At 40.0% G+C, this 24815-nt stretch overlaps 3 protein-coding genes across 10 annotated transcripts in view; 1 reads left to right on the forward strand and 2 right to left on the reverse strand.

The window, feature by feature from the left end:
- LOC109396583 (uncharacterized protein C6orf201 homolog) overlaps positions 1-4541 on the reverse strand; it is a 41445-nt gene extending 36904 nt beyond the window's left edge. The window contains exon 1 of the mRNA XM_019668492.1: positions 4349-4541. Coding sequence (XP_019524037.1) covers positions 4349-4541 — 193 coding nt within the window. The remainder of the gene's footprint in view (positions 1-4348) is intronic.
- A 6091-nt stretch (positions 4542-10632) lies between these two features.
- On the forward strand, positions 10633-19579 carry FAM217A (family with sequence similarity 217 member A). Of its 3 annotated transcripts, none has more exons than XM_019668496.1 (8): positions 10633-10734; positions 11339-11464; positions 12540-12627; positions 14780-14864; positions 15032-15045; positions 15554-15628; positions 15724-15791; positions 18215-19579. In XM_019668496.1, exons 3-8 carry the CDS (start codon positions 12565-12567, stop codon positions 19365-19367), a joined length of 1458 nt encoding a protein of 485 aa, XP_019524041.1. In that variant the 5' UTR covers positions 10633-10734; positions 11339-11464; positions 12540-12564; the 3' UTR covers positions 19368-19579. The 3 variants fall into 3 exon arrangements, with proteins under 3 accessions (XP_019524041.1, XP_019524042.1, XP_019524039.1); XM_019668497.1 differs by lacking the exon at positions 10633-10734 and adding an exon at positions 10949-11166; XM_019668494.1 differs by lacking the exons at positions 10633-10734; positions 11339-11464 and having other exon boundaries at positions 12550-12627; positions 14780-14861.
- A 3835-nt stretch (positions 19580-23414) lies between these two features.
- Positions 23415-24815, reverse strand: part of PRP4K (pre-mRNA processing factor kinase PRP4K) — a 44874-nt gene continuing 43473 nt past the window's right edge. For all 6 annotated transcript variants that reach the window (XM_019668510.1, XM_019668509.1, XM_019668508.1 and 3 more), the window contains one exon: positions 23415-23598. The gene's annotated coding sequence lies outside the window, so the exon portion shown is untranslated. The remainder of the gene's footprint in view (positions 23599-24815) is intronic.

Below are 24815 nucleotides of genomic sequence, written 5' to 3' on the forward strand. Positions count from 1 at the left end.
AACAAATAACTGTATTGGAACACCCTCCCTACTCACCTGATCTGGCCCCCAGTGACTTCTTTCTTTACCCCAAGATAAAGGAAATATTGAAAGAAAGAATGTTTTGATGACATTCAGGACATCAAGGATAATACGACAACAGCTCTGATGGGCATTCCAGAAAAAGAATTCCAAAATTGCTTTGAAGGGTGGACTAGGCACTGGCGTCTGTGCATAGCTTCCCAAGGGGAGTACTTCGAAGGTGACCATAGTGATATTCAGCAGTGAGGTATGTAGCACTTTTCCTAAGATGAGTTTGCTAACTTAATTGTTGGACCTCATATATAAGAAAAAGCTAAACATTCTTCAAGGCACGTGAAGTTTTCTTTAGGCAGAGTTGCTGTAGTGCTGTGTACTGTAGCATCTTCCCTCTCCTTGACAAATGAAGGTGCTGGACTATGTCCCCTAACACCTAATTTATTAATTTCCTAGGGCTGCCATAACATACAGGGTCTGACAATTAGGTTCAAGAATTGTTGGTGAAAAGTTCAGGTTGTTTTCATCTAACTTTTTCATGCAGACTTTTCATCACTTCCAAATAGTAAACTTAGTTAACAGTTTGTCAATTTGGTACAAATACATAATGAATAATCCCTCTGATATCAAAAAAGTTTACCAACATCATTTTGACTCTTGATTTGGACTGACGGAACGTTTTTGGTTGTGGAGAATTGGCTGACTTCTATTGTGCACTTTCACACTTTGTTTCAGGGTCATATTGGTACACCCATGTTTCATCACCGGTGATAACATGGCCCAAAACATTGTCTTGCTTTTCCAAAAGGTCTATGCAATCTTCGACTCTCCTTTGCTTTTTTTCATCTGTGAGCTCCTTGGGGATCATTTTTGCACACACCTTTCTCACGCCAAGATTTTCAGTTAAGTTTTTACTAACTGTTCCTCTATTGATGTTTATTTGGTCTGCTATGCTTCTCACAGTCAGCTGACAATTTTGATGCACAGTTTGATGAATTTTTGCAATGTTTTCCTCAGTTCTGCTTGTTACTGGCCACCCTGACCTCCCTTCATCAGTAATGCGTTCTCTCACCTCAGAAAAACATTTAATCCATTTGTACACTGATGTTTTCTTCATGGCATTATCCCCATGAACTTGGACTAACATGTCCCTGATTTCACTTCCACTCTTGCCAAGTTTAACAAGAAAATAATGTTTGTTTGTTGCTCTAATTCAAGCTCAGACGTTCTTGCAATGGCACACAAAAACACGCAACAATTATGAATGCCACTCAGCAAGACACTGCCACATGTTGACACAAGCACAGCTGTGAGACACTGATATACCAAGGTTATGAAACCTTACTGAGCTGTTTGCACAGTGCTGCCAATGTAAGTGCATGGTGGCAAGTTCGCAAACTTAATTGGCAGACCACCAACTGGGTGGTAGGCCACCCAGTATTACCACCAACTGGGTGGCTTAAAAAAAACAAATTTATTGTCTCACAGTTCTAGAGGCTACAAGTCCAAAACCAAGGTGTCATCAGAGCCATATTCCTTCTAAAACCTCTAGGAGAAAATTCTTCCTTGCCTCTTCCTAGTTTCTAGTGTTTGCTGGCAGCCCTTAGTGTTCCTAGACTGAGAAATGCATCACTACAATCTCTGCATCTGTTTTCACATGGCCATCTTCTTCCTGTGTGTCTCTGTCTTCTTATAATGACCAGTCATATTGGATTAAGAGCCTACCCTACTCTAGTGTAACCTCAACTTAATTACATCTGCACCTCTATAAAGACTCTATTTCCAAATAAGGTCACATTCTGGGGTCACATTCTGGAGTGCTGGGGTTTAGGACTTCAACATATCTTTTTGAGAGACACAATTGAACCCTTAACACAGGAAAAGTTTATCAGTTGGTTAAGGGCACGAGCTCTGAGCAACAGGGTTGCCAGTTCGATTCCCACATGGACCAGTGAGCTGCGCCCAAGCTGAGCTGCCAACAGGTATCAGGATGGCTCAGCTGGTGAGATCACGTGCTCCTAACAACAAGGTTGCCAGTTTGACTCCCACAACTAAGATTGAACATGACACCTTGAACTGGGTGGCTGCGAGCTGCTGCCGGGTGGCCAGATGGTGACTGGACTTAGAGCTGAGCTAGCTGCGCACTCCACAACTAAGATTAAAGGACAACAACTTGGCTGTTCCCCTTCCCCAATTCCCCAACACTGTTCCCCTTTGCCAATTTCCCAATAAAACCTTTTTAAAAACCCAAAAAACTAAAGCTTAAAAACAAAGTCTATCGGTAAGTGGTTAGGACCACAGCTGCCTGTGGCCACGGAGAAAAGAGGCCAGTGTTGGGAGCCAGTTGTACTTTTACCAACTGGGTAAAGATATGGAAGACAGGGGTTCAAATTTTCTACAAGCTGTCTGTGAATCCCCTAGAAAGTAGCTGGTTTTGAGTCATCTTGAGTAGCATCTCAAGAGGGTTTTGTCCAAAGGGTGAGGCCACCCCTGTTGAAACAGGATGGAATTGTACCACGCCAAAGCTGGGGAGGGAATGGAGCTGGAGAAGGGGACTGTCTGTCAGCAGGAGGCTGTCAAGTGAAAGACCTCCAGCATTGGGAAATCTCCAAAGAACCCACACAAATGCCCCAGGAAAGAAAAGGTCAGCTTTTGAAAGCTGCCACTCCCAGAGAGCTAGAATGACAGATGACAATCTATTTCACCAGTCAATCTATTTCTCCCACCCTCAGCCTTGTCAACCAAACATTAGCCAGTGAGGGAGCAGTCAGAGCAAGAAAAAGAAACCTACTACACTGCCAGGCCTACAAAGAGTGGTGGGGAACAGAGATGTTTTAAATTAGATAAGGGTATAGAGTTCAGATGTGAGTGAGCTTTTTATTATCTGAATATGGCCAGGAAAGCTATGAGATCTGCTTGTAATTTCATCCAAAGGTGATGAGTGAAGAGCAACAGAGTGGGTCAAAGGGGCAAGTTGTGAGAAAAAAAGAAAATTATTTTCTGCCTCCTCTTTACCAAGTTCAACTCGTTTAATAAGCCAGTATCGTACATTTTAATTTTGACAAGACTTTGGAATTATCTTTGAAAAAGCCCGAATCAATTAACATGCCATTGACTGTAAGGGTATTTCTTTTCCCACAGGTCATCATTATCGATCTTTTAAATTTGACCAGTATGATGGCCTAAGAACATACCCTTGATTTATCTTTTGCTTCCTTGATTACCAGAGTGTTTGAACATCTTTCATGTTTATTGATGATTTGTATTTCATCTTGTGAATTGCCTATCTGTAACTGGTCTATTAAGTTGCTTATATTTTCAATGAATTTATGTAATTTTTAGTGTAATATGGATATTAGGATTGATTCACAATATTGTTGGTTTGGAGATTAGAGATTGATCAGAATACAAATGGAGAAATTTGCCATAATGTTTTAAAATCATTGTCCCAATACCTGACTTCTTACCCAGGACTTGTGTCTTAATCACTGTGGCAGCTGCTGTTTTGCTTTCTAAGTTCATAGGCACAAGTAGCTACCATCTACCTTTGTCTTCCACTTAAGGGCCGGCCGAGTGGCTCAGTTGGTTAAGAGCTCGCTCAAGAGTGCAAGCTCTGAGCAACAGCTGTTCGAGTCTTGGCCCGAGTTGAGCAGCAGCTGAGCTGCCAACAGGTGGCAGGATGGCTCAGCTTAAAAAAAAAAATGTCTTCCACTTAAGCACAAACAGTTCAGGAGGCAGGCTACACTCAATTCTGCAAAGCAGTCCAGTTATCAACTGCCTTGATGGAATTTCAGGAGTGACAGGCCACTCCAAACTGCAACAAGTGAAAGTTGCTTGTAATTCTCAGGGGAAATATCCAGCTTCTCTCTGGGGTTGTACAATCCTGGCAATAGGAGGAAAGGATAGTAGGAAATAGAGCAAAGGAATAAATTTCAACACTTGACCTTCAACTTAGAAGTTCTCTCACTAATTTTAAAATCAAATCTAGAGCTAAAATTGTAAATTTAGTGGTGTTTCCAGCTTAGGCCCCTTTCCATCTTTCCACGGGTATGCTTTGCCTAAAGAAGAGTGACAGACCTATTTTAATTCATAAAAGGAATGTGAAGAAGTAATTGTGATATCAGTGCATGGATAAATTCCACAGTAAGCTCTGGGAACATGGGCCCCTTTAGCATGATCAGTATGGATGGGGCCATGGGTCTCGAGGACTGAGCGCGCCTGCAATGTAAACAATAAGTTTTTACTCACGGCTAAAAGAAGAGGCAGCTTGTACCAAGATAAAGTATATGCTTACTGAAAGGAATTCACACACCCCCTCCCTCTACCTACATACATTTTTTTTGGTCCTGTTCACTCATGTAGGAACAAAGCATCTCCATCAGATGATTTGGAAGCAGCTTGTGAAGGTTAGATAGTGTCTCAAAGGTGTGACGCAGAACTTCAGGATGGTCGTAGTTTTTAGGTGTCTTGGGTTTGTCAACAAGTAGACGTTTCAGTACAAGTTGATTATTTTGTGCTGTTTCCATGATGACCCACTGAGTTACAGAGAACAAATGGAGAATTTGAAAAGTGAAGTCCCTTGCACTTATTCTTTCTCCATCTCCAAGAAGATATCATGGAATCTATTTTCTGGTCTCTCTGATTGCTTAGTGTTCTGAGAGTCACAATGGCCCAGATCTTAGCCTGGAACCTTGGGCACTCCTCCTGCATCTTCAAACCAGAGGAAATCAGATTAGCCTGTCAAAAATATCTTGACGAATCTTACAAGGATTTTAGGCAGAAACTCCAGTTTCTTGTCTGGCCATAGACAATATCTGAGGAAAACAGAGTGCTTCCCTAAAAAGAAAAGGGAAAGCTGTGTGTACACACCCAGGGTTATTTTCCCATCTGGCTCTTAGAGGCTGTGCACCCCATGTGTACACAATTAAGGCCCCACAGACCTTCTAGACCCTGAGGGAGAGTGGTTACATCAGCACAGTTCTCGAGCAGAACTGAGAAAACAGCTTCATCATCCAAAACTGAGGAAATGTCTGGGTTAACTCAGGTAAGAGGCCAAACTCTTTCTTGTTGTCTTAACCAAATTAGCACTGAGGAAACAAAGTAAACAAACGAAGTGCTCAACTCTAGCTTTCCTGGTAGAAGCCATTCTTCATTGTGGACCAAAAGCGGAGGACAGTAGAAATCCTAAATAATCTTAAACCATCATGCTTAATAGCACAGCCCCAAGCAAGATAGAAGCTGCCGAGAATGACTCCCAGATTGGGGGCAAAAAAAACGGAAATAAGGTTTGTTATAGCTACTTCTTAATCTCACTCAGCATGCTTCAGCAGCTGCCCCAGTTTCCCCATGATTGCTCTACTCTGTGAACTGGCTGGGTCATCACACTGCAAAGTGGTGAGGAACTGGGAAAGCCATGTGAGCCAGGCATGGTAGGCAAAAGCTGGCACTGTTTGCCGGCTTCTTACCACACCTTAAAAACCTTTGGTCAAAAGTATAAAAAAATCATGATTATATCCTATGATACATGAGTGCCCAGAGTAGGAGATATACAATTCCACTTTTGAATTTTTAACTTTCAAACTTAAGAAGTAAAACTTTTAAAAAGTTTTAAAGAACAAAATGTGTACTTTAAATACAAATATATTTAAAATATGTTCCATAGCTAAGCAGAATCACTTAAATATAATGTGATTCTCATAATTTCATGGGTGTTTTAGGAGAGAGAAGAGAATTGGTGGAGGTCAGGGGGGCAGAATATTTTGATAGCCAGAGGCTTCTTTCTTCCAAGCAAATTTGAGTTTATTACTCTAAATCCTCATTTACCTAAATAAGAAAGAACAAACCATGTTTTAAGCCGTTCAACAGGCCAAGGAAGTGATCTATTAAAATTGATTGCTTATACTCCATGTAATTTGACCCATCTATTCTTAATCATTGCTCTAAATAGCAACTGATGGAATGTTTCTAGCTTTCTGAAATTTATCGATCTTGCCTGAAATCAGACGTAGGCCACAATGATTACATTTTATTTTTAAATAAACTATCTTATGGAAAAATTTCTTTTTTTTTTTTTCAATGGGTAAGATATCTTCAAGGAATCAACCTAATTCATTTTCTCTAATTCTGGTGTGGTGAATCGGAATGGGAGTTAACAGTCAAGAATGGAGGCTGCCAATGCCCTGCTGCTAACTAGTTGTATGATCTTGAGTGCAGCCAACCAGGTCTCAGGCCATGGTACTAATAGTCTTTGATAAAACAAATCTTCTCGCTTGTATCTTGTTTTGTATTCCGCTTATTTCCAATTCTATTCTTCAATGTCCAATATATTTACCTTTTCACAACCACGTTTGTAATATGTTATTATTTTCTCACAAAAAAAAAAAAAGATGAGAAAGGATCCTTCTAAGCCAGCACTTCTTTTCTTACTGTGACTTGAGTTGCTATGAAGGGCCAGCAGCACCGCTTAGGTGCTAGTGGTGTATTATTAACTACTAAATTGGTTTCTCAGAATAGCAGCTGCAGGGCTCTGGGTTGTTTTGCTAGTTATGCTGATCTTATTCATGACTTTTATGTGAATGGCAATTCCTTTTTTTGTTCCAAAGAGGGCTGTTGTGTCTCCAGAACACCTTCCCCTTCCCCTCTGCCATGGTGGTTATGACAAGATCAGCTGGCTTCCAGAAGGCAAAATATTCAGTAATGTTCAAAGAGAAAAGATCATCTCCAAGTTTCTTAAAGAAAGCGTTCTAAAGAGAGTGTTCCGTTCAAAGCAAATGAGGTGGGAGGATCCCGACTACCAGAAAGAGGATCCAAGCTACAGCTTTCCTGGCACCAGAAAGTAAGTTCTGATCCTGAAACGTAACCCAAAATTCAAAGTGAATTTGTGACATAAGGCTAAGAAAACACAGCTACAGAGTGTAGGCATCTGAAGGACAGGAAGACTGCTTAAGCAATTCAAACTGCAGAATTCAAGTCTTGCAGAAAAATCTAAATAAAGGTGGAAATGTGATTGAGAATTTATTCAAAAGCACTAGCTGCAACATATGCAGATGTAAAACTTAACTGCTCTATGTACTTATCTTACTTTTGGAAATATATTCATATACATCATTATCAAATTCATTCTAGGAATACATAAGTTTTTAACAAGATTTCTTATATTTCTGCAATAAAATGGTGGTCTCCCAAATAGGGGAATAAAGTGTTAAAGGTTAATTTTTAAAACAAAAACACAACCCCTGTCTAACAAAATGTTTTCACATATATTTCTTAAAAAGGAATTATACAAACACAAGAAAGTTAGGCTTTTTATGGTAAATATTCATAGAAATGGAGTCCTAAATTGGGGATAAATATCATTGGCTGTGACTGAAAGACAAAGCAGAAATTGGAAAGGGAATAAAAGAGTAATTAGCTAAACCAGACACTAAATACAAATTGTTCATAATTGAATTGAAATGTTTCCCACTAACTTGGCATCTATTTGAAAACAAAATGCATATTATTAATTGGAAAATATTGTCCTGACTTTCCAAAAATATTTACGTAGTAATTACACTAATCAAGATTCTATTGCAGTACAGGACCAGCCATGACCTGGGCAATAATGTAGGGAAAAGTAAAGGGAGTTGAAGGCAAAGGCAGGGGTAAATGTAAAAACAGCAGGGGTATTGAAAGAGGTAGATTGAAACAGAAAACTTTCCCTCCAGAGTAAATAGAAACTAAACACTGTTGTTGCAGACATTTCTTTGCACAACCCTGGACTATGAAAAAAAATGTATATCAAAGTGCTTTCCAAAATAATTAGCTGGTGGTCGATATCATCATCTTTGTCATAGTAGGAGAAACAGAGCAGCAAAGCATGCTTTCCTACTAAGTGACTGGCTTAAGGCCCTCCTTTTCCAACAATTCAGACCACCTTCATTGTAATTAATGTAAGAGCTTGTTAAATGCCATGAGATAGAGAGTATCTATGTTACCCTACTCCATTGGATTAGCTAGAAATGTATGGGTTTAAAGTAAGGGCATCCTGAGACTACCACTAAAAACTGAATCCAGAGTGGTCTAGAAGGAAGGTGTGTTCTTTTGGGGCAAGGATTGATGATACAGCTGGACCAGACCTACTATGGAAAACAGCTCACTGTCCACCTAATCCCCACACTCTCAAGGCTGGACGGGAGCCCAACCAGACTCAAGAGTTTGGAGAGTGCATCATTCTCTCAGTTGTTTCTCTTCTATTCACGCTACCACATTTCACATTTAGTTCTCTCTCTTAGCATTGTCTCCTCACCACTTAGAATGGCTGCTCCCCTGTAAACACTCTAGCAGCGGTTCTCAACCTTTCACAGGGGTCGTCTAAGACCTTCGGAAAACACATATTTTCAATGATCTTAGGAACCGAGACACCGCTCCTCTATCTGTTTCCAGGCCCACATGCAGATATGCCCACATACGAGTACCCGGCGACCCCTGTGAAAGGACCCCCAAAGGGGTAGCGACCCACAGGTTGAGAACCGCTGCTCAACAGGGACGATCCTGTCACTATAGTTTCAAACCTGTAATACTAAAAACTTCATCAATTCAGCAAGTGAGGGGGGGGCGGGCACAAATGATTTTGATGCTGATGTCCAAGTGTTCAAAAGGTCTCCAGAGAAAAGGAGTCAAGTGGAGATAATAGGAAAGGAAAGTTTTAGGACTATGTTTATCAAGGAAACAAGAAAAGAATCTTAAAGGATACATTAATGGATGACAAGTCTCAGAGGGACTTTAAGGGATCAGGCATCAGCTCAAGTTCTGAAACAAAAGGAAAAAGCAGAAACATAAAGCAAGAAAGATGGGAGATGCGTAAGCTAGATATGTGAAATGCACACATGCATACTCACACACAAGCAAAATTCTTGAGTCCTTTGCAGAGGACAGAAAAAAAAAATCTCAGCTAGATAAATTTGTAGAAAGTGTTAGCTGGAAATACATGGACCCTAATATTTACCCAATTCACAATTTTTCAAGTAATTGTAAGTTGGGAAAAGTTACTTAACATATTTAAGGCTCAGTTCACTCATAAAATAGGAATAATTAGTAGTAGCAACTTCATTATGTTGTAAAGAGTGTTGAATTGGTTAATCTGAATAAAATGTTCAGCATTATGCCTGGCACATAGTCACCACACCATACACTCTAGCAAATGTTATTTTGGAGTAAATTAATTATAATATTTACTGAGTGCCTAGTATATGGCAGCACTCTGCTAGACTGAATAAAGCCAAGTGTTGCCTTCAAGGCATTGGAAAGAAAATGAGTGAGATGTTGTCAACTGATAATTATAATGGAACAGTGAGTAAGGAACTCTAAACAAATCATTATAATATAACCCAGAATAGGGATCTTGAAGAAGGTAGCAATTTATTCTTACCGAGGGATCAAGGAAGATAATTTGTGAGCTAGTTCTACATAAATGGGACTTAACTTAGGCAGCTAAAAGAAGGGAGGAGATTAAAAAACGAGAGAGAGAGAGACGCTATTACAGAAAAAGTAAATATAATGCATGTGCTGGAAAAGAGAGGGTGTTTAGAAAAATTGCAAAATGTCTTGATGTGTTTGGCATGTTGTAGGCAGTGGTAAGGTGAAGAGCAGATGCTTGAAGCCTGGCTACAGAATTTGGACTTTATTCTTCAGGTGTAGGAGGGCATTTGAGCAGATCTGTGTTTTAGATTAGCAGTATGGAAAAGTCTGAAGGAGGAGAGTGCTTAGAAGGTAGACGTCCAAAGAGGCCTAGGCTACTTATCATTAACCTATATTTAGTGTCCAACACAGTTTAAAGTGATGGGGGTTCAGCAATGAACTGAGTAGGCAAGGCCCCTGCCCTCATAGAGTGTTCTATTCTACTGGGAAGAGACAGACAATAAAAAAAAGAAAACAAGACTAACAAGATTGAGAAGAAATAAAAATAGGGTACCATGAAATAGAGTAATGTGGGGTGGCAAGGGCTTTTTAAAGTGAAGTTAGGGTAGATCTTTCTGAGAGGAAAATGGAAATGCAGAGGAAGGAGACAGACACCTTGGGCTGGGGGTGGTCATAGGAGAGCCAAGATTTGAGAAACCCTTGAAATTGTGTTCGACATCAGGTGTGTACTGTATGTGTGTTTTTTTCTGGGAAGATTCTCCAAGGAGCATGGGATCCCTTCTCCCCAAACATTAAGAACCAGTGCATTTAGATGCTTAACAAAATATTTTGGGGGTTGAATCTAGAGCTTAGTGTTCAATCCAACAAAATTCAATAGAATTCATCAGCAAAGGATTGCAAACATTTTTTCCTCAAATGTCAATGCTTTATTATAAAGAACACTTCTGACAAACATTTTTAGTATTTATTTACTTATATATTTACTTACATTATACAGTATTTGTATATATATAACATAACTATATACTATATGTATGCATATATATATTCTTTCCTTTCCTTACCCGACTCCACACACTTACTTCCTGGAACTGAAGTAAGTGATATGAATTTGGAGGGCAAAATTGGCCTCCCGCCATCTAATGTATCCTAGACAGAAAAAAGTGAACTTTTGCTCTTCCTGTTGTAATACTATTGATTGACCTGGAACTGCCCAGAGGTGGGCTTGCTCTCAGCCGGGAAACCTGCCTTCTTCCATTTTAAGTATTTCCTAGATTCCATATTATAAGCACAGATAGAACTTGACATACATCCATGCAGGTACATAGATTTAGCTTGGTCTGGCTGAGTACAGGGCAGAGCTCCTGGCTTTATGTGAACAAGCTATGGGGTGGAGGCTGGCGGGTGCCGGGGGCACCCTGGCTGCCACGCGGGGCCCCTCAGCCCGGCCCTCGGGGTCAGGGTCAAGGCGCAGGAGGGTCCGGCCTCGGTGTGGGGGCGGTGGGGGCGCCGAGGCCGTGACCCCGGCCGGTGCGGAGCCCCGAGGCGGCCACCCACCGGCGATGGCCCAGGGCGCTGGGCTGCCCCTGAGGCCCGGCGCCCTCCCCGAGCGGCGTCGCCCGTGCCGCAGACCTGACGGCCTGGTGGCTCCCGAGAGGCTCCGGGCCTGGGCGGCCGCCGCCGACCCCTCGGCCCCGGAATACCAGTGGACCCTACGGAACGTGGGGCCGTCGTGGGCGCCCCGGCTCGATGGTAGTTGCCCGGCCGCCCGGCCGCCGGGGAAGCCCGTGGAGCCGCAGCCCCAGCTCAGGCTGGTCTCGCCCGGCCCGGCGCCAGCCCGCGGGCCTCGCAGGCCGCCCACCGCCGAGGGGGCTGCGCTTGCCGCCCGCCGCCGCCTGCTGCCCGCCCTGTCCTCCCGCTGCAGGAAGGCCGAGTCGGCGGGGGCGCCCGTCCAGCCGTTCGCCCCGCAAGCGGAGGGGCCCGGGCCTCGGGGTCACAGCGCCCCGGGAGACGACGCGGGAGACAACACGTGGGCCCGCGGCGCCGTGGGGTAAGAGGCCGGCGCCCAGAGCGCCCCTGCGAGGCCCCACCGGCTGTCCCCTCGCCCTGAACTCCCCACTGAGCGCCCACAGCCGGGGGAGGGAGAGGGAAGGGTCCCCCCCCACACGTGGGCTTTGCACCTCTCACTTGCACCTCCTTCCGGACAACCACCTCCCGGTTCTTCTGCCCCAAAGCTCCTTCCCCGGACTCCCAGTCGCAAGGCCTCCTTGGCTCCGGGCCCTCCTCCAGGCGCGCGGGCCTTTCAAGGCACCCGCTGCCCTCCTCCCCGGCACACACCTGCGAGGCCCCAGGCAGCACCGCCTCCTGAGCAACCAACCTCCTTCCTCCTTCATGCTTCCATCGCAGTGGTTGGCATAGAGCCGGCGGATCCTACTTACTGATTCAAAACTTTCCTGTACCGTGTTTTCTATTTCTTCAGGATACACCTTTCCCTCTAGGTGACAATAAAGCGTATACGATTAGCAAATATACTGATTACTGCAGTGGCTTTAATTTGTGAGTCTTTCCAGATAGCCGTGATTGCTTTCCTTGCTATCTTAACAGCTCTCTAATTTCTATCTTAAATAGTAGTGGGCTTGGATACCATGATAGTTTGGTGTGGAAAATAGCGTTTGGGGCTGTGGGCTTTTGTTTCTGAAACATGCATGGGGTGCTTGCTCTACCTGTACATAAGGTTAATCCCATTTTCAAGTGGAGCACCTGTTTTAAATGATTAAAAGCAGGGTTCATGATCCAGTTTTATAAGTCCCAGCTAATTCACCCTATTTTTTTCTAATTTGTATTTTATCTTCCTATGTGATAATATCTTAATTTCCTCATCTTCTGTCTGTTAGATCTTCCAATTTGCTTTTGTCTATGTTCCCCCATGCTCTTTTCTAGGTTTGACTTTGCCTCTTGTTTCTGATTTATTTTATATTGTTATCCCCACCCTGCCCTCATAGCACCTTTCTCCTGCTTTCTAAGTATTTTCTTAACTTCCTTTAGATGGGGAGCCAAAGTTCATCTTTTCTTTAAATCAATGTTGTACCTCACCCATACATGTGCCTGTCCCACAAACTGTGTAGGATTTTAAGGAAACAGAGGAGCAAAATGGGGAGAAGAAATGGTGAGAACTGTGGCATCAACCTGCGCATGTCGAACATCTCTCATGAGGTAGGGCAGATGCTATTGAACTTGAGTGTTTGGGCAGCAGCTTCCATTGTTAAGACCTAACTCCCACTGAATCTGACGGCTGAATCCCGTGCTGCTGTCTCTTTGTGAGCAGTTTATCCTGAGTTTTCCTCTTGGCACATTTGGAATATCAAGTGGAATTTTTTTTTATTTCTTTTAACAAAGGAAAAGTTAACCAGTTCTCGCCAAAACTCAACACATTTCTAATTATAATTGGATTTCGTTTTATTGGGTTGTCAGAAAAGTCATGACGCATTTTTGCAACAAAAAAATTACAGGCGGGATATCAAAAAGTAAACCCATTCCCAACCTGTAAGGAATTGCAATCTAGCTGGCTTCATGTGTGGTTGAAACCTTCCTTACCAATCAACAAATTTGGTTACATTAATTTTTTTTTTTTTAGCTGAGCCATCCTGCCACCTGTTGGCAGCTGAGCAGCTGCTCAGCTTGGGCTGGGACACGAACCGCTGTTGCTCAGAGCTCAAACTCTCGAGCGAGCTCTTAACCAACTGAGCCACTTGGCCGGCTGGTTACATTAATTTTATTGTGTAATCTCAACACCACAGTTCATCAGCTTCCCTTTACCATGTTAATTTAAGGATATTTCTCTCATATGTTATTTTGTACATTAGTGTACCAGGGTTACATACATAGCTGAGAGAAGCATGAGAATCTGTAAGGGAGGATTTAAAAATACAAATAACTGGGCCATACCCTCATCCTACTGAATCAGAATCTGTAGTATTTTTTCAACTTTTTTTTTTTCTTCATGCGAGAGTCGAATCGGCAACCCTGCTGTTAAGAGTGCACGCTCTATCCACTGAGCCATCTGGGGGCAGCTCAGCTCAAGGTGCTGAAATCAGTCTCAGCCACGGGTGGGCATAGCCTACCATCGAACAGGCAGTCTTGTTGTTAGGAGCACACGCTCCCACCAACTGAGCCATCCTGCCACCCGTTGGCAGCTCAGCGGCAGCTCAGCTCGGGTGAAGCCCACTGGCCCATGTGGGAATCAAACCAGCGACCTGCTGGTCAGAGCTCGTGCTGTTAAGCAAACTCTTAACCAGCTGAGCCAGTCAGCCAGCCCCTTTCAACTATTATTTTTGAAAAAGCTACCCAAGTAATTCTCACATAGAGACTAGATCCAAAACATAGTATTTCAGAGAACAGATAATAATGTATTAATTTTATTTTTCAAAAATCAGAGAAAGAGAACCAGCAGCCTACTTCCCAAGGTCCAACTATTATTCCCATCAGGAGATAACTTCTTTGCGGATCAGTTAAATCCTCATTCTGTATATAAACTTATTTCTCCCTGCTCTTACTTAGTGTGGAGATACCTAATACTACCTGACATTCTAAATATTTATATATTGCCTAGAGTTTAATTTACGAAGGATTTTCTCATTTTAGATAGAAAACAACTGATTTCATTCCTAAAAAAAATTCCTTTTAAAATAATAAATGAATCACGTCTTCACTTTTCCTTTTTCAGAATAAACTATTGCAGTCCTCCCCTACACACGCCCCACACTTTTCCCCCCCATAGCACTCAGCACAATGTCTGGAGCATAAATATTCAGTACATACTAGTATCTTTCCCTATTCATTTTTTGGCTTTCTTTTGAGTATTTCCTGAGTGTTTCTCAACATCTGGAGTTCAGAATGAGTAGTGGGCTGCTTGATGTTGAGTGCAATGTGAGGATTAGAGAATTTCCTTCGTTGATGGAAAGATTTTATAGGCTTTCAGATCTGGTACTCAGGTACAGAAAATTTGGTGAATATGCCATTGTGTACGAGGGACACACTGAACTGGACATTTTAGTATACTTTTTAACTCAATTTTGAAAACCTGTGTGCCATTATTTTTAACAAAATGATAATGGAACCATAAATTATTGTGAATGCTTTTCCATTTCCTGTGTAATAAGTGTTATGAAGCTGATAACACAATAGTTTGATAAGAGAACATTGCATGCTACTCATCTATACTGGTAGTATCCTTATAGGAGGGGGAGGGGGTCATAAAGCTTTGTGCCTTTTGTCACATTCCATCCAAAGGACATGTGAAATTATGTACCTGAGATTTTAAAACTTTCTTAACATTATGTTTATCCTAAAACAAATACTGTTTTAGAACTTACCTCACTGGAATTTGGACTCAGAAGTACCTGTTCCTGAAAATAAAAACCTCCCACCTGGAAAGGATAGTGCAGCAGGTGGTAAGAAATTCTAGATGTGTATATTTATACTTATTTTTATAAATATAGGAAAATTTATATTCATATTTGTAATATGAATAACCACTCATATTAAAGGGGGGTTATTTTTAGTATAACCAGTTTTATGTAATTACTAATTGTCATTTTTTTCATACACATTCTTTCAGGCAAAATTAACAAGGTAAGGATAAATGTTTGGTTTTAAATAATTCTCAAAACAATATTTTAAAATTATTGTATGTTCTTTAAAAAAAATTTCTTTCCTCAAAGTTAAACTTTAAATTTCATTTCTCTAGAGTTCTTCAAGTCAAAGCCTTTAGTGTTTTACAGGGCTGCAAATTGGTCATTAATATTTTATTATGTTAAGTTTGTTCAATAAAACAATACTATAAAAGGAAATTAACTTTGTAGTGAATATAGACAGGATGGCTCAGGTAAAAAAAGACAATTTTAATGATATTCAAGGCTCATTACTTAACACTGTTTAGTTGGTATTTATAAGACGATACTAATTCCTACTGAAGTCAGTAAAAACTAGTTATATCTGTATGTATATCAGGAAGTATTATAGGATTTTACTATATATTTTTTGTTGGAACTATATATTCTTTAGTTACAAGAACTATAGTCTTAGAACATGAGTAGGGAGCAGAGTATATTGTGTTTAAAAGTCTTCTGCTGCTTTCTAGAACCATTTGGAAATTCCAGTAGAGCAACTGATGTTAGAACTTAATTTGTCAGAGCATGCTCACAAAAGAACACAGGTGGGATTTTATTCATCATACTCCCTTCCTAAAGTATTATTTTTTAAAAAATCATGCAGTTACTAAAATGTTGTCCATGGCTTTTCTGTTATCAGAATAGTAAACAAGAGATATTTCAGTTCTGGAGTGGTCCTCTTAATGAAGGAAGTACCATGGAGACCAGGTGAGAGGGTCTTTTTTAAGCCCCTAAATTAGTGAAATAAATTTAAATACAGAGGAGTTCACTACTCATCTGAAATACTAGTACAAAAAACAACCAGAAGAAAAAAGTTTTGTGTGCAGATAATGGGATATTATAGAAACTCACCCTAAACTAGGAAGTGGCTGGCAGACACCACAGAGATAATTAGTATATGGGGTAACTGAGAGTACTGGGCCGTTACAATGAAAGTTTAGATGGATAGAGTTTGGACTTCTCATTGAAGGGAAAAGGGATTTTAAGAGGAAAGTAATACTACTCCATGTGCCAGGAAAAAATTGAATTCCTTATGTGTACTAATACATTTAATCCTCACAATCCTATAAAGTAGGTACTGTTAATCATCATCCCTGTTTTACAGATGAGGACATAGAGGCAGGTGACAAGCTGAGTAACTTTCCCAAAGTCTTACAATTAATGAATGGTAGAACCAGAATGTACAAGTAACTTGATTCATGCTCATAAACACTATATAGTATATTGCTTCTCAGACGTTAGTTGGATTTCAATTCTTATTTTTTGGTTCTGAAACTTTAGTGTATATTAGAATCAGCTATAATGCTTCTTAAAAGTACAGGTTACGATTATTTGGAAATTAACATTTATTGAACACCATACTGTGTCACTTTTGCATATAGTATATTGTTTAATGGAGAACTTGAGTTCTGTTCCTCTCTTTTGTACCCAGTTTTTACAATAGGGTGGTTGGTTCACCTTATAGTAGCTATCTCCTAGTCAGAGGGTTTTACCTCTGCGAAGCTCAGGATAAAGTCATCTAATGCTAAAACCTGAGGAGTGAAACCAAGAAGTGCTAAAGGGATTGTCCTGACTAATGACCTAAGGGAATATTGGTGCTGAAGGGGATAGGAAAGGCTACTTTAACTAGAAAGAACACAGCTGGAAACAGGGATTTCAAGGTAAAGATCAAATGAAATGAATTGAATTCTATTATACTAACAGAAGAGCAAGCACTTTATGAGTCAGTAGAATTCAGGTTAGGATCACAGACATGGGATCCCACCACCTGGGTTTAAATCCCAGTTCCACCACTTACTAGATGTGCGATCTTAACCAGCCTTGCCTCAGTTTCCTTATCCATAAAAGGTAGAAAGTTAAAAGTGTCTATGTCCTGGGGTTGTCAGGACTAAACAAAATAATGTGTTTGATTGGCATTTGTAATACTGGGAAGGCCTAATAATATTATGAGTTAGAAGATTGGTATCAATGAAATATTTTATTACTGAGATTGTTCTCCTTGATATACCATTGACAAGTAAAGAGAATACAAGTAGTGATTTTCATTTAGTGTTTAACAATTTGCAAAGTACGTTTGTATAATTGTCTTGCTTCTTAGACCACTTCCAAGGTAGGTATTATTTCTTCGGCCTCCAAATTCCATGATCTTTTTACTACACTACATGGATTGTGTCTATTAGCAATTGGAGATTTAAAGTAATTTTCCTGTAGTTTTTCAAAGGCAAGTCAGTATACCTAGTTTTTAGCTAAATGAATAAATTTTTACCATTTTCTGTAGAAATGAAAGTATTTTTCAAAATCTTTCAAGATTACCTAGCTGTCTTAAATATAAACTGGCTTTAAAAGAAGTAAGAAGATAAACTATAAATATTTTTCAATTAAGGGATCAAATTTTTCAATGTCAATATTTCTAGTAAATTAAAAAAAAAACCCTAACTATAAACTCAGTATTCTATGGCCTGGCTTTTTTGCAGTTTTCATTTTAATATAATATCTAGAAGTATTATTCCTAAAATAAAAGAGCACCATCAGATGAAAATGACTATGGACTATATCTAGGGTAATATTGATTTGCTAGACATTGTTTTGCTTCTTTTTTTGTTAGAATAATTTTAAAAAACAATGGCTAAAATAGAAGCCTTAATTAAGTAACCTATGTTCTTTAAGAGTTTCCTTTTATCTAATTAACATTTCACTATAATTTCAGTTTGAGTTGGATAGCCTCCTTTCAGACATCATAATTGCATGTACAATATATTCATAAGCAAATAGATATAATTAGCCACTTTTAACCTAGTGGCCATTCATAGCCACAGTTAGCCATATGTAGTTATAATGATCTCATTACCTGTGCATGCACAAAGAGATGTCCAGTTAATATTTAATCAAGTTTAAAAAATGTATACAATTAGAGCATATTTGGAAATTAACATATTTGTTACAGATACATAGATACACATATGCCATTAGGAACTAAACATTAACCAGTCTTTGATAAAGTTTAGTTTTTCATTATTTTAATAGCACTTTAATCCTAGTCAACAAGCCATTCATTAATTAAATAATTTTTTAAGGGATTTCAAAAAATCTTCAATGGAAACTGGCTTTAATGTAACCAATAATCCCATCAGGCTCTTCACTCTGAACCACTCACTAACAAAGGCTTCAGTTGATAAACAAGCTGGTTCTTACTCTGGACTGCAGACGCCATTAGGTCTCTGCTGGCCCTATGCTGATGGAGACTTTTTTAAGGACAGCAAAGAGCCTCATATTAATTTATGTTCAACCACAGAAAATAATGGTGAAACTTTATCTGCTCCAAACTGGAATTTGAAATATGGAAACAGCAGTGTAGAAGATTTAACAGATGAAAGTGATTTATCAGAAAATGAAAAAACAAATGATACTTTACTCAGCTATTTTAAAAAGATGGACCTGAATTTAAAGCCAGAAATAATAGAAAATGTTGAAGAATCTTTCCCTGAGGAACCAAGTGAAGTATTTTCGTATCCTGATTTTCTCCCTCCTCCTTTCAATACTCTGGACTTGCACAAATTAGCCCTCTCAAAATCTGAAAATTGGAAAGGAACAGTGGACTCTCTGGAAAGCTGCACTGAACATTTGATAACTCGTTTACTGGAAATGGAACGCTTGCAGCATATGACTATACAAAAAGAGAGGCCAAGACTACAAAGTACCTTCTGTTCTTCAGCGGTCACCGATCTACCCTCTTCCTCCAAAACTATACCCAAAATTAGACAGCCAAAACTTTCTGACTCTGTGAGTCTTCAGACAACTTGTGTAGATAAAAGTAGAGAAAAAAGAAAAATCAGTTCTGGTTCTTACAAGCTTGAACAAAATGCTTCAAAATGGAATTGGAGCAATGTTGACAAATATAAATGGAATTGTAGACCATCTCTGAAAAGTTCATCCACAACAAAACAACTGATGGGAACTTATGATTATTTTAAGAACCCCAAAAGCTCCATTTTAAATTCATGCCAAGAACTCTCGACCAAGCCTACTACTGCCCAAACAACTCAATCACTGGTTAAAATGGTCTCAACAAGATCTTGCCTGCCATCAAAGTCTCCAATACCAGTTTCACCCATACCTCTGACTTTTCCTGAAAATCTGAGGGAGGAAATTAAAGGATCAAGGACAAAAAAGAGATTTTACCAAAAAAACATAGTATTGAGCAGACCATTCTACATTCAGAAGCTAAACTGTTTATCACCTTCATTTATACCTAAGGATAAGTGCTCACCCATTGAGCAAAAGTAACTTGTTTTTTCATACATCTCAATGTGAGCGAATGTATTCCAGGAAGCCCAGCTAAAATATGGTTCATCATTCCGAGATGCAGGTATTAAACACACACACACACACACACACACACACACACACACACACACGTGATCTATGGAGTGGAACTTGTGGAAATCACTGCTGAGATACCTATATATCAATCCAAGGGCTTCCATACTGACATAGTTGACAATCTTTTGCATGTTACGTTTCACTTAGTAAACTATTCTATTCAAAAGATGTTCTTTTGTTGTGATTGATTCCCAAAATAACCCCATCATCAATAACTGGTATAAATGGACTTATTGCTGCTATAGTCCCTTTCTTGTGTTCTGTTATACACGTTAGTTACCTCTTTCAGTGATTTTTTTTTTAAATTTCCCACTCTGTTACGTTTTTTCTCCCTTCCCATCTTCACAAATCTCTCTTGTCATTTTGACCTGTCCTTCAGGTATTTGCCCATTAAAAGCTAAAGAAGTTGCTATTTTCTTAAATTAATACACAAGATCCTCCAAACCCTCCTATCAATCCTTAGAAACTTTCCATTTCCCAGGTCCTTTGTCATTTGAAAGCAAGTTCAATTTTCTTTGAGGCCTAATTATAGGTTTAGGCATGAAACAACCCTCTCCCCCTCAGATCTAGTTTTTAAATGTCCAAGGAAAAAAGGGAAAAGGTGACTGTCCACAGAGCAGCCGTATCCTATTAAGAGGATTTTTTCCCCCAAGGCTCTTTGTTGTTGGAAGTCTTAACCCTGGTCAGCTGAAACTCAAATTAAGCTAAAGTTTAACTCATTAACTGGTGAAAAGTGAACCTGATTGACACTGCACTTAAGAATGAGGGAAACAAAGTAGACTCCTGGGTTCTACTGCAGGCTTACAGAAACAGAATCTTTGGGAGTGGGGCCAGGTAATTTTAATGCAAGTGGTCATCAGATCACACTTTGAAAAACACTGTAAAGGAAAAACTGGACAAAACGTGCATAGATCAGAGTTTAGATTTGGGGGGGGGGGCGTAGTGTGCTTTGGTTTTAGTGAATGGTTGGTGAATTCAAGATTGTTTTCCTTAAACATTAAAATAAAGCCACACAGCCGGGCGCGGTGGCGCGCGCCTGTAGTCCTAGCTACTCGGGAGGCTGAGGCTGGAGGATCGCTTGAGTCCAGGAGTTCTGGGCTGTAGTGCGCTATGCCGATCGGGTGTCCGCACTAAGTTCGGCATCAATATGGTGACCCCCCGGGAGCGGGGGTCCACCAGGTTGCCTAAGGAGGGGTGAACCGGCCCAGGTCGGAAACGGAGCAGGTCAAAGCTCCCGTGCTGATCAGTAGTGGGATCGCGCCTGTGAATAGCCACTGCACTCCAGCCTGGGCAACATAGCGAGACCCCGTCTCTTTAAAAAAAAAAAATAAATAAAAAAAAATAAAATAAAGCCACACACAATTAAAACTTCAAACATTACCCAAAGGTAAAAGGAAAAGGCCTCTCCCCATTCCTCAACCCCCCACAAAGGCAGTAAAATATTAAGTTTTTGTGTATCATCATCCCCCCAAATAAGATGGAATATTTTGAGTTAGGAATGGATGAGGTGAATTAAAGGACAATTCAAATAAATGTTGAGAGCAACTGAAGTTTTAGTAAAAGAGTAAGGCTCAAATAGTTTTCTTAGAGACAGGAGTCAAAGAGAATATTAGTTTTTAGGTTAATTTCAAAGAATTTTCTGGAACCGTATCAACACAGCAATAAAAAGTAAACTTAACTGTTCAGGATCTGTTGTTATGTAACAGAATTTTACCTAAATCCTATGAGATTTATGTCATTATCTGAAGTGGTATAACATCCCTTTCACAAAATAATACAAAAATTAACTTATATTTTCACTCAATTCCAATTGGCAATGATCTTTCATTTCCCCTAGCAACTATCTTCACTCTTCATTCTTACAGTTCTAACTTGAGCCCTGAACCTTACTTACCAGCCCTTTGTACCCATTCTCACTTCCACTTTTCTCATGTGTTTGGATTTTATCCACTCACCTTCGGGCTATAAAGATGTAATTTTCATTTGTAAAACCTTTAGGAAGGGACAGGATTTGTTCCCCACTGCATCCCAAATGATCATTGCCTGGCATGTCTGGCATGTAGTGTATACCCTTCAAAGTTTCAAGGGATGGACTTGATCAATCACTGAAGATCGTTATGACACGGCAGTGAGCACTGGCTCCATAGCCGACTGCTGAATTCACACCCAGGCTCTGCCACTTCACAGCTCTAACACCTCAGGCAGGGTCCTTAACCTCTCTATTCTTCACTTTCCTAATTTGTAAGGTGGGTAGAATACCTTTTATCTCATAAAATCATGTGATGATTAAGTGAAAGATTGAACTATGAGAAAATAGGAACGACACAGGACTGAATGGGATGAGCCACCTTAGCACCTGTCACTAGAGTAGATTAGTGCCCAATTTCTTGCAAGGCATGTGCCAGGGACCAGGCATGGTATGGAGTAACAAAGATGTCAACCCTGGTTTTCAGTAAGAACGAGTGGGAGTGGGCATGGGAATCAGAGGTGGGGAAGTGTTTTCGAGGCAGAGGTCACAGGGTTCAGTCTGTCAGGGGTCCCATGAAGTTGATTCCTGCACTAAAGGATTTGCTTTGGTCCTTTTGGGTGTTGGGAGTGGGGGGCAGGTACTGATAGGTAAGGGTAAATAATTATTGGAAATAGCCAGGCTACTTTATTTAGGGTGCCATTAGACCTAAACAAAAAGCTGCTGTAACACCAGATCGTTTTCAATTACAGTAAAAAATTGCTTTAAATTATGTAAAACTACATTGGCAGCATTGCAAATCTCAATAGGGGCTAATAATTTTAACATCATGATCTCTTAGTAAAAATATAGTTGCTAGGAATTTTTTCTGTTTAAACTGATCCCTAAAATGAGGCAAGTGGTATGTAGCCATCTCAGTTCATCTTGTAGAATGATGGGGCAAAAGATTTGGTTCATTCAAATAGGCAATACATATAAATTTGGTGGAGAGAAAAACTCACCATGGCTGGTGGGAGTGGGGGGAAACCTGTAGTTACAACTTTTAATGTCCCTCGTATTTTTTATTTTTTTTAAGATTTTTATTGGGGAATGGGGAGGGGAACAGTGTTGGAGAATTGGGGAAGGGGAACATTGTGTTTTTCCAGGACCCATCAGCTCCAAGTCAAGTTGTTGTCCTTCAGTCTTAGTTGTGGAGGGCACAAGCTCAGCTCCAAGTCCAGTCACCGCTTTCAATCTTAGTTGCAGGTGGGCAGAGTCCACCATTCCATGCAGGAGACGAACCAACAACCTTGTTGCACACTGAGCTATCCGGCCTCCTGTTGGCAGCTCAGGCTGATTAACTCAAGGTGTCATGTTCAATCTTAGTTGCAGGTCAGCACAGCCAACCATCCCATGCAGGGGTCGAACCGGCAACCTTGATGCTAAGAGCACGCACTCTCACCATCTCAGCGGCAGCTCAGCTTGGGCACAGCTCACTGGCCCATGTGGGAATCGAACAGGCAACCCTGTTGCTCAGAGCTCGCACTCTTAACCAACTGAGCCACTTGGCCGGCCCTCCCTTGTAAGTATTTCAATCACTGTTTTTAAAAGCTGAAGATGGTCCCTGAGGAGAAGAAAATAAAAATGGTAGGCTGAGGATAAGAATCAGGCCTCCCCATCTGCAATGAACCAATTTAAATCATTACAGAAAAGGAAGTTATCTCATTGCTTATTGTGCTTTTATTACCAGGAAAACCAAATCAGAATTACATGTAAGAACAGGAATACACCATTTGGTGTGTGTTCTGCACTTAGCTGTTCAGAAAATGTTTTGTCTGAAAGTTCCCAATTGGCAGTTCCCAATAATATTATAGCACAGAATACTTTTCAAAGCACATCTGCAAACATCAGTGATACAGATCTAAGAAACATCAGGTAAGAAATGGTGTCTTTAAAACTCAACAAAAAATACCAAACTCAAGCAAAGGAAAAATCAGGAGACAATACAGTAACAAGATGTATATTTTATTATGTTTTTCCAATCAGTTGACTGGCAACATTGCTGCTAAAATGCAAGTTACAATTCAAATAGTACCACAAACAATTGGAACACATATCGAGTTTTCAGATTTCAGCTTCCATCTCTTGATCACTAAATGAAAAGACTCTTCAGAAGAACAGTCCCTTACCCTACATATAGAAGGAAAAGAAAAATTAAAGATGCCATGATGTTATGCATCAAAATAACTGGAAAACATTTTAAAATTCAATTTAGTGTACATTATTGACATGTAAAAAACAAATGAATTTGTAGTGAACACTTTTATAAGGAGGACATTCCATCTAGAAGAATGACGAAATTCATGTTGAATATGTACTTGAACTACAATACTATGAAGAAACAAAGACTTTATGAACTTTATGAAGGCCAATTAACTTAGGGAAGGAAATGACATATTTGAATATCTGGCTTTTTTCTTAACTCCACCATTTAAAAGAGCATTCTTTAACTGGCCTAAATTTTCAGATATGTGATTCTTTTATTTCTACATAGCCAGCTGGAGTTTCGCTACAAAATGATAACAGATGATAAAGTCTAAATATAGTAAAAAAGAATGCAGATATGAAGCAAACCTGAGAACATTATATTTCATTGCCTCTACTATATACCATAAAACATTATATAATTTTTTCACGTTATAAAAATGTCCTCAGCCGGCCGGGTGGCTCAGTTGGTTAAGAGCTTGCTCAAGAGTTTGAGCTCTGAGCAACAGCAGTTCGGTGCCCAGCCCGAGCTGAGTTGCTGCTGAGCTGCCTACAGGTGGCAGGATGGCTCAGCTAAAAAAAAAAAAAAATGTCCTCAGTATTTCTTTTAGTTAGGAAAAAAAGTGGTAATTATAATGGCAAAACGTAAAAATTACTTTAAACCACAAAATTATTTTGACGGAAAGAAGTAGAGTAGAACAAGATATGCACTGGGGAATAAAGAAATAGGATGCTTTCAGTAAGGATTTAGGGGTGAATACAAATATAGAGATGGTCTTAAAATTTATGACAAGATGCTCCATCCCTTCAAAGCCTCAAAACTCCAACCTATTTGTGATAACCTTTAAGAATAAGGTTTACCTAGAGAATGGTGTCTAAAATCTTTCTAAAATCTCAGCTATTGTCCCAACTACAGGAAGACTATCACATCTGAGAGCTATGTCCTAATAATATTTACAAATCCTGAAGTCTGACAGTCACTTGATATCATTTTTACCACAAAGTATAAAAGGCAGAATTTCATGAGATAATTGTATTTGAAAACTACATACTACTCTGAAACATGAATGCAGGTTTTTAAAGAATTAGTCACTAAATGACCTCAATCTAACAGATAACAGAGGTCTTGCAGAGTTCCAAAT

The sequence above is a fragment of the Hipposideros armiger genome, unplaced genomic scaffold, assembly GCF_001890085.2.
Source record: "Hipposideros armiger isolate ML-2016 unplaced genomic scaffold, ASM189008v1 scaffold_529, whole genome shotgun sequence".
Lineage (NCBI taxonomy): Eukaryota > Metazoa > Chordata > Mammalia > Chiroptera > Hipposideridae > Hipposideros > Hipposideros armiger.